Source organism: Plectropomus leopardus, chromosome 1 (assembly GCF_026936395.1).
Source record: "Plectropomus leopardus strain MGB_pleo_1.0 chromosome 1, ASM2693639v1, whole genome shotgun sequence".
In the NCBI taxonomy this organism is placed as follows: domain Eukaryota; kingdom Metazoa; phylum Chordata; class Actinopteri; order Perciformes; family Serranidae; genus Plectropomus; species Plectropomus leopardus.
The window spans coordinates 32,058,347-32,075,540 of record NC_142176.1 but is presented as its reverse complement, the minus strand read 5'-3'; the positions used below and the strand labels follow the sequence as shown (position 1 = coordinate 32,075,540).

At 40.7% G+C, this 17,194-nt stretch overlaps 1 protein-coding gene and 1 long non-coding RNA gene across 4 annotated transcripts in view; one reads left to right on the top strand and one right to left on the bottom strand.

The window, feature by feature from the left end:
* The window catches only part of LOC148190448 (uncharacterized), a 108,565-nt gene that overhangs the window by 6,459 nt on the left and 84,912 nt on the right, over positions 1–17,194 (top strand). The gene's annotated exons all lie outside the window — the stretch shown is intronic.
* LOC121944201 (uncharacterized) lies at positions 879–5,312 on the bottom strand. The gene has a single exon (XM_088080153.1). The coding sequence runs from the start codon at positions 4,489–4,491 to the stop codon at positions 3,655–3,657; it is 837 nt and encodes a 278-aa protein (XP_087936279.1). The 5' UTR covers positions 4,492–5,312; the 3' UTR covers positions 879–3,654.

Here is a 17,194-nt window from a genome sequence, read left to right as displayed (position 1 = left end):
CTGCTCTTACAGCTTTGACTTCGGCACAGCAATTACATCCTCAGCTGCGCTGATTAATCCAACATGGAGGCATTTCACAAAATGGTTTTGAAAAGACATTTCCAGACACTTACTAGGGAGTAGCTGTGGCACGGCTTGTTTATGCAGATAGACTGAAGCCAGTCATATTGCAATAAGATGTTTTCAGTGGCTGCTTAAGTGTTCTCTTAACCTCTAGAGTATACCATGCTGGAAACAATAGGCTATTGGTAAAGTGATTAATTCCATCTGTTTTACCCCTGACATAAAATGGAGGTCTGCCTGATGTCATGTTTGGGTAATGTACGTTTCTCTATTGTTGAACATATTCCCTCTATGGCCATCCGTTAATACGTCTCCACTGCTCTCTGCTTAACTGCTTAACCTTCCATTCTCTCCTGACAATCACATAATCAATCACTGTCCCATTACTTGACAAGGCAGACAAAGAGAGTGTATGAGTGAGAAAAACCTTTTGGCCTGTCTCGACAAGCAAGAGGAATGTCGACTTCAGAGGGCTAACACAGGCAGAAAACAGAGGCCCAGTAAATATTCAATTTAAAGGATCCCCAGATAAGGCGAGTTGAAAAATTGAGGCAGCACCCATTCTTCTAGATAAGAGAAGACGGAGCCATCTGGAGGCTGGGAGATAGCGAACTCCCACACCATCCCAGAGACCTCACTCTCATCTGCTGCAGCGGCAGAGAAGGGAAAAATAGAGTGCCGACACTTTCATTATGTTAACTTCAAAATGAATTTATTCACATTCAGTGCATGTAGTTACTGGCTTTGGTAAACAGAACGCAACTGTTGTGCCCGCCATTATAGATAACTGTGGTCAGTCTAAACATAATGCTTTTCTTTATTAATGATTTAACACCTTAATAACTATTTAAGATATTATAAAGTAAAGACAGTTTTCTCCGTGTTACCACTGTAAAGTAAACATTTAAAAAAATCATGTTGTTCTTACAGAGTGTCGTCATTCTACATTGGATGTATCTCTTAATAACCGGCTTTCATCAATGGTTACCGCAAGATAAACACTTGTATTCTTTTACAAAAATTGTTCAACATATATACTCAGTAGGGGAAAAGAGCCATCAATAGTCTCGACAGTTGCACCCACTTTTGAAAAATCCATTTCTGACTCAGATAATCTTTACCTTTATGATTGAGGGTATTAGTCATTTGATTAAGATTCAACCAGGTTTCCTTCAGCTAGTCTGTTTTATATAAAAAGCAGGTGTTGGAAACATTTTGCACACTCAGTGTGAAGATACTGAATATATATATAGTACAAAGTATACCAAACACAAGTGATGCATTTTAGGCCCACGCCTGTATCTCCTCTAAACCCACCTTGACTACATCTTTGAAAACAAACAATAGTGGCAAAAATGGACTCTCCGCTCGTGGATAACCTTGTCCACATTCTTCTAATGTACTTTGTTGACTCCTTCACCATGCTATTTCGTGCCAGCCACATTGGATTTAGCTCCGGGATAATGCTTTTGTCAGTATGTTTTATCTGGTCTCTCACTCAGGTACGCTGTTCCGTTATCCCTAATTACCCCCACTGCATTTTACACTTGGCCCAGAATTCTTAATGCTTGATAACAGATGCAGGTCGATTTGAAATTTACTTATAGCCGCATTATCTTTTTGACCCGCATCGCAGACTGACTGTCCCACAGGCTCTTGGGTGAAAGCTGTTAACTCTGTGATAACAACGACCTGAAGTGATAACCTTCCAGCAGTCTCGAGGACACACAGTTTGCTACATATGTGCTGTATTGCAGTCGCAGCATTTCTTATTCAACCTTGGGTGCTCTGCTGTGCTCTGATTCATTTAATGGGATCGAGAGGGAGGTTAATCACTATGTCCGACCATAGACTGTTAAAATGCTGGCTGATCATTCTATGAAATATTACGATTTGTATTCCTTTGAAAGACGTATTTGAACTCTAATTCCGTACAAGTGAACTCTCCTTTTTTTCTCCTTTTTAAGCTGTAGCAGAATTGCCTCCCCAGTTAGGAGTCACTTTGATTAATTTACTTCAGGAGGACGACATCTGTGTTTGCAGATTTTCATTAAGATCAACAGTAAAAGCCTCAGACAAGGTTCCACTTGTCTAAGTTATTATCCCCAGAAGACATGGTTGATTAAGTGGAAAAAGCTCTTTAAGTATTCAGATAAAATAATTCTCAGGAAGGTTTATTTTGTTTGCCTCGTTTAGGACAACTTTTTAAGAAATATATGTAGAAATCTTTAATCCATAAAATTCAACGCATATGCTGCCAGCTGTTTTTTTTTTTTTCTACCACTGTGCATTCTGCTCGGGAGTTGAATTTTGATCCAATTGCCATAGATGTCTGCAGCATCCAGTTAAGCTTCAGCAATCACTCAGCAGTACCTTTTCTTGAAACTAAAATGGTATCTAAATGGTGTGAAAATGCAGAGAGGCAATGCATAAAAATTGTCAACTGGAGAAAGTCAGCAGCCATTTTATTTATAGTGTCAGTCAACCACAAGTGCATAATGTTACCGTATAAACTTGGCTCCTTTTTTTTTTTTTAGACAACATTGTTCAGCATATGATTTTGCTTAAGAAAAGGTAGAATAAGAAAAAGGTAGACGTTCTATACAATAGATGTGGTGGGTGGGTAGGCCTATTGACGAAAAGAGGAAGGAGTATAGCGTGTTGCCTTGGTTTCATATTTTACAGGAACAGTGTAGTGTGAAGCTCAGTCAAGCCCAGTTTTAATCCTTTTCTCCACTGTGTTGTGTGATGTTATGTTGTTATCTTAATGATAATCTGTGCCTGTATTTCCGCCCTAGGCATTTCTGTCAGGCTGGGTTGGTTTAGGAGCTGCGCCTTATCAACAGCTTTGTCATTAAATCAGCTTTTTCTACAGACAAATTTCACTGCCGTTATTCTTATCAAAAGATCAGCACACTGTGATTTTCTGTTCAATCAGAGCTTTGCAAATTCAATGATGTGTGAGTAAGAAAGATGAAATACCAAACAAAAATTCCACTGGGGAAAAAAACCCCCAATTTATTAAATTTTGTTTTCATGAGAGTTAATAATCAGACAAATAAAATTGGCATAGTTTGCATTGGTCATACCGTCAATGACTTATAACTTTTTTTTTATATTCTTGGGTCTACCTTGTGTATTTTTAAACACTTAAAGAGTATGGAGGAATAGAGATGATTGTAATATGAGGCTCATAAATGATTTTATCCACAGGCTGTAGATAGTTTACTGCAAGCAGGAATCTGGAACCTGTGCAATTCATGGCTTTTTCTTTTGTGCTGTGAAATGGGATGTGAATCTGTTAAAGATTTTATAGCACGGTAGCACACATCACAATTATGTGGATGTGAGAGACCATGTTGGACGTGCCGAGAAACACATCCCTTAAATGCTGTATGTACAGAGGCAAGCTTTCAGGTCCCAGCCAAACTGACCTCTGGAGGCTGGAATTGGTACTCAGTTCTTCTGAGAAAGCACTGTTCTGTCTGAGTGAGTGTTCTGATTGTCTCAGCATTGTGCTTGAGTGGAGGGCAGCGCCAAATGAACTCCTCTGATTCAATCCTCTCCACTGTTTGACACCGGTTCAGCCAGTCAGTGAGGAGGGTGCACTGAGACTCCTTCCCCCAAACATACTCTCTTACAGTGGGGGAAACTGCTGTATGGCAAAGGTCCAAGAGGTCTCTTGCATGCTGTCTGCGAGGCAGATTCGACACCCTCTTTCTCTTCCCACAATGCACTAAGAGTCTCTGGAGGCTGATAGCCCGGTTCCTGGGAATCCAGTTGGTCTTTGGAAAGAAGGATGCTGATGGAGGGCACCGTCCTGTGCACCGTCATCTCGGATGCCCCCCCTTCGCTACTCTCCCACACCTCTTTCACCACCTTGTACCGCAGTTTGGTCAGCTGGTGCAGAGAGCCCACTTTTCGTTTCATGATCTCAGCACAAGTAATGGTCTTTGTGACCGCACGGCCTGACCCGGTGAAGACCACCTGCCTGAGCCCACCGTCACTCACACCTCCCCCACTTACACCCTTCTCTCCCTGCATCCGTGCCATGGCAAATCCCATTAAGTTGCGGATCTTACTTCCCTCCTTCACGCGCATTTCCAGCACTCCAGAGGCCAGTCCTGGAAAGGGACAGGGGCTGTCCTCCTCAGTTCTGCAGACTTTCTTAAACCCTTCCTGCCCTAGTTTGAGTGCAGGGGGAGGGACAGGTAGTGGTGCTGGCTTCAGCGGGCTGGAAACACTATTGACCACTGCTGGCTGGCCAGCATTGCTGTAAGTTTGATCCTGATAAAACGAGCAGGTCCCTGGCGTAACCCCATTCTCCATTTGGATCACTCTGGTCACCTCCAGTCCGGGATGGGGCCTGATAGCGTCTCTGATCAGGTACTGGTTCTGGCCACTGACCACTCCACACCCTGTGAACATTTCTTCTGTCTTCAAAGCTCCGCCGCAGTGTTAGTCCAGACACACACTTTCCCCACATGGAAAACAGCTCAACATCATTTTCTTATGTATATGGCACTTTTCTCTCCCTCCAGTCAACAGCTGTAAAGTTTCAAGACTTCACATAAGAAATATTACCCGCTCCCCAAGAGCACTATCAATGAAGTCTTTAATGCTCGCTCTCAGAAAGAGCTGGAGAAATAAGATAAACGCCAGGCTGTTAAATAAGAGCACTGTCGGGACCATTCAAGATGTTCTTTAAAGAACATCTCAATTTCATACCACAAATGACTGTTTGGGAAGTGCTCTGGAGATGGATTAAAAAAAAAAACAAACGACAAATTATCCTCTTTCCGTCATTTGTATATATTTTAAATGTTTCTTTTATCCTTAATAGCTGCAAAAGATATCGTGTACTTTGTTGATTTGCCTTTAACTAAACTTTTCTAAAGAGAAACTAAAAGCTCAAATTTAGACTCCACCTTTTTCTCAGCGATGCAGTCCAGCGCTGTTGATTTTCATCTGCTGATCATGCTGCCTTCAACTCAAAATTGACCTCTTGGGTTGTCCAGATGTTAAGTTCCAGCTCCTGTTTTGGACCTCTGGATGTTTTACTCCAGCTTGAGTAGGTATGCGTCTCCTCTCCCAGTGCTCATCTTGGCATCCACAGTAGTTAAGGCCAGGGTTGCATGGAGGTCTGCACCTGGGGTGTCCTCCCTTGAGCTTTGTCTTGTCTCCAGTGATGCTCTGGGAAGTCTGTTCTGTTCCCCACAAAGAGACATAAGGGACAGGAGCTGCCTCACAAATGCTCACAGGAGGAGTGTCTGTGTGGTTGAGGGGGAGCATGAGGGAAAGGGGAGACAGCCCTCTTAAAGGCGCAGGTCTTTTCATCTTTTAGATGAACACCCTCCCCTCCACAACTGAAGCCTGCCATCTGAGGAGAAAGAGAAGGGCAGGGCTACTGTGTCGCTTTAAAACCTACAACGCAGATCCCCGGCAACTTTGTCAATCTCTTTAGAGGACGTTCCAGTGTTCAATGTACATGACTGATTAAACCTGAGTTCTGAAATAGAGACTCAGTCAACCTTTAAAAATGCATTTTCAGCTACGAAACAATGAATTAAATTAGCTCTGTTATAATTGAAAACATCCTTCAAAGAGCCACTGAAAGTCAGCAGCATTAAATTGCACTGTACTTAGCCTTTATCCTATTAGATGTTTGTGACCATTACAATTTACATAATGCAGCATTAATAGCTTCATTGTTGAGGCAATCAAGTGGCGCGGTAAGAATGCCTGTCTCTTAACGCTTGAATTGTTATATTGTTACAAGGCTGGAGAGCCCTTGTGATCAAGGACACAAGGACCACAAAAAGCATAGAGGCATGACTTCCATGTTCGAGGTGCTGTATTAATAGTGACTGTCTTCATTAGCCTGCCGTATCTGGGCAGGTGAGGAGATGGGGCTGACAGGTGGGGTAATAAGCATCTTAATGGGCTTTCCATCACCAGTGGAGGGCGCTGGCTCGCTCCCTTCTGCAGGCCCAGACAGCTGTAGCGTCGCCCCGTTCAGCCCAGTCTCCCGGTCGACAGGTGGATTTGTTTTTGTGTGTGACTGACAGATGGGAGAATAGGTAAAGACAGCCCACTGAGGCTGAACCTATGAGGCCAGGAGAGAGAGGCAGACAGTCCTAACTACTCTCTGCTCAGTATATCCCATGGTGCACAGTAGTACATGGACAGTATAAACTCACTATGGTTCAGCCCGGTCCGTGCCGTGAGGCTAATTCACAGTGGCATGTGTATTATATTGGATCCCTATGGTAATCAAGGAAAAAATAAGGAAAAAACCCCACACCTCCAGCTCCGACCGGCAAGGTAGAAACCGGATTTCAGAGTCTTATTAGCAGTTTGAATCATCCTTGAAGAGTGGATGGATTGATTGGATCCATAGAATGATTAACTTTTTTCTTTTAATCCCTATGTATGGGTTGGGAGAGCTATTTATCTCCGGAGCCATTCCAGACACTGCAGGAGACGTAGTGACAAATATCTGTCTTTTTCTTGCCTTTTTTTGTGAGCTAAAAAGAAAAGGGGAGAGAAAGAAGACAGGGGGGAGGAGGGAAGGTCTGTAGCGCTCACCACCAAAGTGATCATTCTGTTGTTTGGGAGAAATTACCCTCATCAGTCATACAGAGATGCACAGCTGCCTAAGGGGATCTGGTAATGTTACTGCATAATAAACTGTGTTTGTGTGTGCGCATGGGTGTGTGTGTGTGTGTATGTGTTCGGCATTAGAGTGAGGGGAAGGCGAGAAAGAAATGCAAAAGGGCAGGGGGTTAAAGGAGTCTGATTTAACCACAGAGAGGTTAAAATTGATGATTAAAGCAGCTTTGTAATCATCCCTCCTTACATCATGGCATTGGGACATCATTTATCGCTTCTTTGTTTAACTTTAGGAACCTGTTGGCTTGCGAGAACGTGATTCAGCTTCTGAGTTAAAATTCAGGGTTCTGAGCGAAGTGTCTTCAGACAACTTTTTTGTCTCCATCAAAGACAAAACCATTCTCCAGATGGCTAAATAAAACCATCAGTGCTTTGCAGAAGTGCAGTGTATTGACCTTTTTGAGCAGAGCTTTTTTCCTTTAAGTGGCTTCATTTAATGATGGGTGGAGGCGGCGGCGCTCACGCTTGGTCACTCACTCCTTCACACCTCCTCCACAGAGCTGGCCTCTGCTCCTGTAGCTCTCTAAGCACTTACTCCTCACTTTATCTGACCTTGGCTGGCATCCGTGACAGTCTTGGCATTCTCTCCCGCGCGCTCACTTTCACTGTCTTCGCTCAACAACCACCTTCGGCGTTCACTTCTGCCCACCTGAATTCAAGTAAAGAAAAACCATTTATTCCCAAAGACTGTGACAAATAGTAGAGGTTGTGTCTTGCTCCTCTCCCTCTTTGCTATGTACTTCAGATGTCTGGAGTGGTTGTTGTTATGAATTGTAGGGCTGTACCTTTGTTGTTTGTTGCAGCACTGCAGAGTCTAGTCATGGAGGGGCTTGTTGTGCTGTTGTCAGGGCTGCACATAAGCGCGGTGCCTCACTGTGACAGCCGGTCGCTCACTTTACGTTAACCGCAAGTGTTTTCACGGTCATCAACCAATGGTGGCCTGGAGGCTGTCATTTCGCTCCGTGTGGAGCTCGCCCGCGGCTTGGTTCTGCCCCACAAACTCACAGCCGGCACTGGTGGGGGGACAGAGCAACACACACACATGCATATGCACACACTTAGAGACACGCGCACACGCCCACTGGATGGGCACACACACATACAGAAAAACTATATGCTCAGCATAAGGCAGGCTGTTGGAGCAATTACAGAAACATGGCAGAACACGATGAAGCAGGCCCCACTATCAGAAGGGAAATAGAGTGAGCAGAGGAAAAATGATGACGCCATTAATAACAGGGAGGCTCAGAGGCTCGGAGGGAGGTGGGGGTGGATGACCCTTTCTGTGATTTCCCTGTGACAGCACTCTGAGGTGCAAATGGTTGTGTTTGTATTAGATTTTTGGACATTTAAATGGGCATGCTTTTTTCTGTCAAAGGCAAAAAAATAAGTATAAAACAACGGTGCTGTAATATACCAAATGATGCATGAAGTGATGTTTCCCTGTCACTCATGCATCCATTATGTTGGTAAATGACAGGTCAGACTTCCTCATTCTCTCTTTTTGCATCTCTGTCTGAGGCTATTCACACACATTTCCTCTCCTCCAGCCACTGCTTTCCCCTCGGCACTGCAATGCAGATGTGTCTCACACAGTGGCAAGGAAACTTTCACTGAAGATGCTTGTGAAAAAGGAACATGAGAGAGAGGAGTGAAGGGCATGAAAGAGGAGTGGTGGGGATATAGGCAATACCACCAGAACTGATAAGAAGAGGAAAAAAAAGTTTCTCGCGCTTAGAAACCCAGCGCATACCATTTGAAAAAGTGAAAGCATATGGTAGGCAAAAATTCAGACATGGCAGCTCTTGATTTATGAGGCCTGTCAATGAAAGTGATGTCTTTAGCTTCATTGCCTAAACAGCTTTACAAAGGTATGCCACCACCTAACAAATGTTGATGTTTTCGAAGTCCCCCCATGATACAAAACACTGGCATTTTTTGGTTCCAAATATAATTGAACTGGGCGGAGCTGAACCCTGTTGATTCATGCTTTTAGATGTATTATTGCACACAGTTTGATTAACGGCAGTGTCTCTAATTTAAATTGGCAGCAGCAGTTGATAATCACATTTGTGTATAGTGCTTCTGTTTTGTAAGGCCTCCGGCTGAAAGTTAATGGACTTTATAGAACATTTTTGATCAATTATATCACGACTTAATTTGCCATGTTGAAGCGAATGCAAAAAATAAATGAATGCCTCTGAGCAAGTGTTTACTAATTTTGTACCTTTCAGTTTTGGAAGTTAATGCTACTTATATTCATAGACAAACTGACATTCGTGTATCACAGCAAGAACAGCATATCTAAAGAGTAAGCCTTACTATCCAAGATTACAAATAGACAGTACTACCGTTGATGTGGTGACATGTGATTGATGCTTTAAGGCAATATCGTTTGACTCCACTTTGAGTGAAATTCATGAAATCTAATGAAGAACTACAATTTCGATTTTAAGCCTATTCACTATAAACGACTTAATTTTTAAAAATATATTTGGCCAGTCTTCCACGCAGCTTTTGGCGTCTATGTTTGTCTTTCTTCTCCGTCTTGGAACTTTCTTCAAATATGTTGTCTTTTACATCATGCAGTATTTAGTGTTTTTTAATTAATTTATTTTTTTTTGTTGTTACAAACACTGAATTTGAGGTTTTGTGCTATTGTAAAAATTAGGCTGCATTCGTATGTTTTAGGCCTTAAAGAAGTATTTTGGAAAGATGGTCTTTTCAGCTCTTATTTTCACAATACCAGAAACAGTATGTCGCCCACCTATTCTTGAATTACAGGCAAACAATACACTAAAATATTTTGCTGAAGACATTTTAGGTGAGAATTAAGTAATACAGTGACAGAATCTTGATTCATATTTGATCAGCACTTCCAAGTTTTACTGTTTGATCCAAGTTTGGTCTGAGTTTGAGAGAGAAAGTTGGTTGTGTCTCTCTCGAACCACTTCTATTTTCTTTGTGTTCATGATGGCGGACATACGAAAATGCTGAAGTACAATTCGTAGTTTGAGCAACAGCCTAAAAACCAGTAAAAACCTGCTATATGATGCAGTTTTGAGCTGAGAGATGAGCAAGGAGATCTGGGCGCTGGTAAGGTGGAGGGAAGTTTACCACAGTTCGTTTCCATGTCACATTGTGATAATACAAAGCAGGTAGAAAATTGGCAAAATATCCCTTTAAGATTTTCGTCAAACAGCATTTGGTACTATTTGCAGTTAGGATTTTTTTTCAGCAGTAGTCATTCAGTGTGCATCTAGTAATCATCTTTTCATATACTGTAGTAGTTCATTCTGGCAGAGTCAGCTTTTCCTCTGTTATATTCAAATTGCCTACACACCCTCAAGGGATTCAAAGTAAACAATGCATGCATGCATGTACTCCAATATTACTGCTTACAATTTTATCTCACCACCAATGTTTTTAAATATCACAAAGAAGGAATGGTGCAAGAGAAAATGACATATTGTCAGGTTAAACAGTGCCTTTTACTATTCTGTCCTGTGCATGTAAAACCATCCCCACTGTGCACACAAGATGAGATCTGATCAGGTGCTCATGGCACAGCTCTGCATTGATATCCTAGATATATGACTCCCATCTGTATTGAAACTATGTGATACGGTGGATCTACTCAGTCTGTGGTTTGTTTGGCTTTGTTATTTGGTTGTTTATCATGATATAATAACCACATATCGTGGCATCCACGCCACCGAATTGAAATGGAGACTTAAGTTGATTCTGTCTGATATCAGGCAAGCTCTGCTTGTGTAAAAAAATGCCTAATAAATTTGTTAGCTTGCTATCAAATTGCTACAAATAGAAAAGATTAAAAAACAACTTTGACCCCCATGATGGCCAAATGAAGGACTGGATTGAGTAGTGCATACAGGTTGAGAAATAAATGACCTGGCTGAATTGGAGCTGCTGTATCCATTAATTGAATGTATGTTTATGAAACTACGGTCCTCTCTCCTACCAGCAAAGTAGTCTACAACTGGCGAGGTTCAGGTGATGGATTGTGGGGTGATAAATACAATAAGTTGATATGTTGCAAAGTAACTGTCATTCAATAGGGATGCACATTATTGGATTTTTTGCCAATATTCGATATTCTGATATATAACAACTCATATGGCTCATAACTAATACTGATAACAATTTATCCACTTTTTTCCCCCACTTAATATTAAGCGATCATCAGTCTCTTCTGTAGTGATATTAACATCATATTTTGCATGCTCTTGTTGTGATGGCAGACCAACACATTGAGACATAAAATACAATGCTTTCAGTGTATGTAATATTCGATTGTGCAAAAAAAAAAAAACTTCAACTAAGGGTTGATGTTTTTTAAATGTTCACTTTGAAGATTAAAAAAAAAAAGTTTTGTGATACTAGCAGAAATAGCATGTTTGCTGATTTCGATATTTCATTTTAAAGCCAATATTTTCCAGAACTGATGACGTGTAGATGTTATCCTGCATCCCTACATTCACTATGTTCATTTTCTATAACCTAATCCAACAAAACATCCCATTATTTTAACTATTCACCTGCTTATCTTTATCATTTTTCTACAGGCTTCCCGTTTTAGCTTTGACATAATACCATTTACAGCTTTTGATATTCTCTTCGAACCACTTTATTGACCAATTTATATCTTCCTCCTTTGGGTCCCAAACCAGGCTTTTAACAACACTGCACTGGATCAGTGGCTTCTGTACAACAAAATGAGACAAAGTAGGTTGTGGCTCTTTGTTCCCCCCAGTCTCTCATAAACACCTTCCTGTCACTGAGTTTCCAGATGGCCACGCTCCTCTGTATCCCACAGTTCATAGCTCTAAACTTCCTAGCGCACACATTTGCATCGGGTCACTGCTCGCTCCGACACGCTAGAGGAAGAGGAGCACTAATCCTACCCAGCATGCCTCCCTGGAAATGCTCTCTATGCAAATGGTTGTTTTCTATTTTTTCGGGATCCACAGAGAGAGCGGTTTGGTTGCAAGCATGCACATCCAGTGGGGGTGCTGTGACAGACGCGGGACTATGGCTCAGTAGGTGTGGCTCCTTTGGCAACTGACCCCCCTTAACAGACCTGGTTCAGATTTCCTGGCTGGTGACTGGTTGTTAGAAAACACAGCAGTGAACTTTAAAAGATCCGTTCACAGGTCCACACCAGATTTATCCTGTATTTAATTGCATCGGAGAGCAATCACTCTCTGCCCTACAAATCCTTGGTAAAGCTGTGCTTTACAATAGAGCCATAATTGCAGGAGTTTAATTGCCTGCCAATGCTCTGCTCCCACTGCCTGCTTGCATTGAAGAGCCCAATAATTAGAAACAGGGAGAAATTAGGTGGCAATTTTGTCTTGGCAATTATCATAATGCAAAAGAAGTGCCATTAGTATTGTTAGCCCCACAGTACATAATCCTTTGACACTGTCAAGTCCCTCTCTTAGCTGCTGGGTACAACAACTCTTGATTTCCCTGTAGCCTTTGCACTCCCTCAGTCACTACTTTAGTCATCATCTATCCAGGCCAGCCAGCAAAATCGGAGTCAAACTAGCAGACTGAACACATCCATGCCCCGAGTGCTGGGGGGATTAGAAGCTACAGCATTAGCAGTCTGTGTTTCCTTTAAAGGTATATAAATGGGGTGTTAATCCTCTTCCACCATGTCAACCATGAAATTGTGTTTGATATAACAGAAAAATTAATACAGTTGACACATATTGTATTTCTACGCACTGACATTTCATTTTGTTTAACTTGATTCTCGACTCACAAGTTGAAAATGTTCCTGTTTTTGAAAGAATACTCGGTAGTTTTAGCATATGGGAAATGACAAGGAAATATTGCAGACAGTTCTCATCTCCTGACAAGTCATTGTAACTATGAAATTAGATAATAAGATACCTGCAATACTGTATGTTTGGTGTTGTCAGAAACATAAAACAAGGTTTTTACTATTCATCACGCCTCCAAGCTTAGTGCCTAATCATTTCTCAACATTAGTTACTGGTTGTAACTCTGGTATTATTAGTACGATAACTGCAAGGAGAGGAAGATGGAGTGACATGGTGCCTGGATGTGGTGTGAGGTGTGACCCATGACCAGATGATTATAGTTGATAAAAATGCAGCGCAGTGGCACTATAGACATTTCATACACTAGACCTGCTGATGTGTGATTAACGTGCGTTTGACAACTTCATATGAGTCTGTTGCCCCGTTATTACTATTGCTATGTTATTTCCTTACTTTGTTACTAAAAATAGTTGAAAGGATTAACTTTTATCAGTATTGTGACAGCCATATTTTTAGATGTATTGTAATGACCTAATTCAATGATGTGCAGATGTCTGTTTGAAATGTTGTGATTGATAAAATGGGAAAAAAAATTAAATGCAAAAATAAAAAACTTACTTTATGTCGTCAAGTTAAACTCAGGTATACAGATGCACAACTGCATTCACCATACAGGATGATGATCAGGTACCTGGGGGCGCATAGAGTGTTTTTCAAGAATGCTGACTGCCATATGCAATGGCATTTATAAACATCAAATGGCAAGAAAAAGGAGACGAATAATGCCCTCTCTGGCTTCATACTTGTCATACTTTTTCGTACTGTCATACAAAGTTTTGTTTGATGAAGTGCTTTATTTTGCTGTGGTGGTAAAAACTTTACCAGTGAAAACACTGTTGTGGTTATTCAATTTGAAAGAGTAATGGCCAGTTTGGAAACACTAACACTCTACCTGCCAATTAAGGCTGCACGATTCTTCCTAAAATGTGAATCGCAACCTTTCTCCTAAAGAGGTGAGATCACAATTCTCTCATCAGCAAAAATATGTATTGCACTATTGCGCTCAAGTGATAAAAACACATCTAAGATGCTTGATGTCTAGACAGGGCTTTATACAGATGACATCAGACATCAGAAATATCAAACAGCTTGACTTAAAAATATAACATAAACCAAAGTGCTAGACTTAAACTAAAGAGTCTCTAACAAAAAACAAAACATCAAGTCTCCCTGTTTCTTATTTTAGAACATAACAGTACGTCATAGTAAGAACGTAATAACCTTAAACCTAACTTAAATGATGCTAAATTTAAAAATTAGAATATACAGTTTTAGAATAAGATGTAATTGTCTTGAGTTTAAGGGGATTTATAGATGTGCATAAGCTCTGAAGTGCTGCAAAGTTTGACTTATTCAGAAGACCCCCGAAATACACATTAAACTTGGCTCATTAGCAACAATTTCAAACACAAGTACACAGTGGGCTTCATTATAACTCATAAGATTCCCAGGCAAAACACTTGTCCTTTGCTGGACATGGTTTTCCCGCAAATACAACATGCCAGTGTCATTAGCACAAACCTATGACGTTTTTATTGTATAAATTAGCCTAGCAGCTAGCTTAGGTATCATCTACTCATATAAGGCCAGACACAAAATCTGGCTCAGTTACAACTCACAAGGTGCACCAAAAAAATTGTCTTACACACTTTTTCCTCATTAAATTAAATTTGTATGCTAATGTTTTAAGCACAGGCCTATGGCATTGTATAAATTAGCCTAGTGGCTAGCAGAGATTAAAGTGGCTGTAAAACAGTTGATGTTTCATTTCCTGTACATTCTTCACAATTAAAGTCACGCATTGCTTTGTTATTTAATAGCTTTTATTGTGAAACATCCAACAAGGAATAATTTGTTTTTAATCTGCAGCGACCTAGCATGAATCTGTAGGAAAACAGGAGCGAGTGAAACCCAGCCAGTAACATGGGAAACGTTTTCACCTGGCCATTTTTTTTTTTTTTTTTAAACGTGTTTTGATTTTAATTCACTGACTTGGTTGCACTGACTTTTACAACCAAGTGCAGCAAGGTTTCAGATGTTAAGCATTATACGGCAGATTGCCTCAAACAATAATGAGGGAGGGAAAAGGACTGGTCATTCTGCATAATCATTTTCACAGTTTTCTCTTATTATCTGGTAATGTCATTGCTGTCTAGAGAGTTTCCCACATTCCTTCAAACAAGGTTAGTTGCTCTAGGTTTTTTGGGGGGTTGGTTTTTTACAATTTTTTGTCATATTTTTTCATACCCGAGTACTCTATGCATAGATAGAACTGCAAAACGTGAAAGAAAACCAACAAATTACTTGAAAAAGTCAGGTTCTGTCCAGTACTTTTTGGGCATAAAAATGTAACCACAAACGGAATTATCTGTGTCTGATATCCACACCAGTCCTTTTTAATAGTGCAAAACTACAAGCTCGGTAATGGTTATTTCTATTGTCTGAAGTCACTAACTTTAGTTTTTGGTATAATGATAAAATACAGCCCAGCATGAACATTTTGGCACAGAAATTGTGAAGTGTTTTTGCAAAGAGGAAGATTCTGATGCCTCTGTTCTGTGGAATTCTGGCCAGAAGTCTGTTTCTGAACACATAAACAAAGCCAGAAGGCATACACTGTTGCTACGAGGTACACCCAGCCAAAACTAATGTAGTCCAACACAACAGTGTCCACCCCATAATTACAACGAGGGTAGGCTAAATATCAGAAACCCCTTTCTGTATAATACTGTACTCTACAAGAGCAACACAGACTTCCTTTAAAATGATTACAGTTTCAAAAAAACTGAACATTAGAACCCTCACAAAGGTAGAATTTATTGCAGGACTGCTGTGTTAGACTGCATTATTTTTAGCGAGGTGCACTTAATAAACTGTCACCTGAGTGTAGCTGCTTGTCCATTGCTAATACAGGATTTGTCTGCCTAATCAAAATCACTAGGACTTCAAAGAATACTCTGGTTGTCTGTGGCACAATTTTCTAAAAAACATTATTTCATTTTATTATGTTTCATTCAGAAAACTCTGCTGGGTTAGTTCATGTTACGCAGCCCATCAGAGAGCATCACTTCACACTGCTTCTCTTCTCTTTAGCCTTCAGCAGTTTGTAAAAAAAAAAAAACAACTTCTGCCTCAATTCATACACAATCTGTTTGTGCAGTCCATTGCAAAATGGATTTTTACCATTTTAGCAATTTCCTTCATGTGAATGCATGATAGCAGACGCTGACTACTGTGTTTGCCACCCACAAGGGAAGAGACCCTGTAACTACTTGTACAGTGACAACATGTGCCTACCTTCTATTGCATAGCTTGCATTCTTTTTCTTTTTTTTTGTACTTTCAGCATATTGTATCTTTACACAGTTATGAAGGCAGACAGCTGTTGTGGCTATTGTTGATATATGCTGACATGTCACCACATCTCTTCACATCACGTGGCTAACACAACACTTCAAAGTGTTATGATAATATGTGTTGGATTTTAACTTTTATTTTAGCTTATATCTGACAGGATTTTTGGCTCTTAGAAAACTAGACTCTTACAGTAGTTGTGATAAGAAGCCGCAGAATACGAGGAATCCATAAATTAACAAAACATTTGATAATGATATTAGAAAGGCGTGACATAGTGAGGTAGTGACATAATGACTTAGGCATGGACATTTCCAGTTGACTCTCTTGTCAGCACTAAATTTGTGCTAAATTTAGGCTGAATTTAAGCTCTTATATTTTTTCTTACAAGTCTTGGTAGTGCAGCAGTGGCTGCAGAGTGGAGATGTGTTTGGGCGTAGCAACCATATGTCCATTTAAGTCCTGATATGTGGACAGTTAAATCATTCCACAACCAAAAACCACTGATACACAGAACCATCCGGAAACATGAACAATAATAATGCAGCAGCTAACAATGTAAGAGGAAGCAGAAAAGGACTCAATTACAGAGCTCAAGTTAAGGGAACTGATAGGATAACGTTTCACTGGAGTTGTAACGTTGGTAATTCCATGTGACAAATCATTGATTGTCGATTGATTAATAGCAAAGAAGTCAAATTTAATTAAATCCAAATGCATAAAGTGCCCATCTCAGATTTGAACCCAACACTGGGGACACAGTGATGCAGATACAAGGATGCACATGACCTGTCTCCTGAGCTAACTGTTGTACGAGGCAGTTTAGTCGGAGGGTGTTATCTCTGTGTGCAAAACAAGAGGTGCTAATACACGCCTGAATAATGAAGAGAAAATGACTTTGGGAATCAGGAAGTCCTTCACCATTAATGTTGAACAACTCTCAGTGGCTCTCAAGCAATCAAGCAATGGGATTTACAAAAGATTTTAATTTGGATGCATTATCCAAACTCCTCACAGACCAAAAGGCAGGCAATTGCTCTGACAAAAGATATGCACTGATAAGTTTGAAGGTCAACAAGCTGCTGCTGCGCAGATATCAGCAGCTGGTCCGTACCACATGCAGTCAGACGTAGTAAAACACAGGCTCACTTAATGTATACGTACAGATTGGAGGTTGACCAGGTGGCATAAACACTATCAAACACTGAAACTGTAGCGTACAATTAGTCTTTT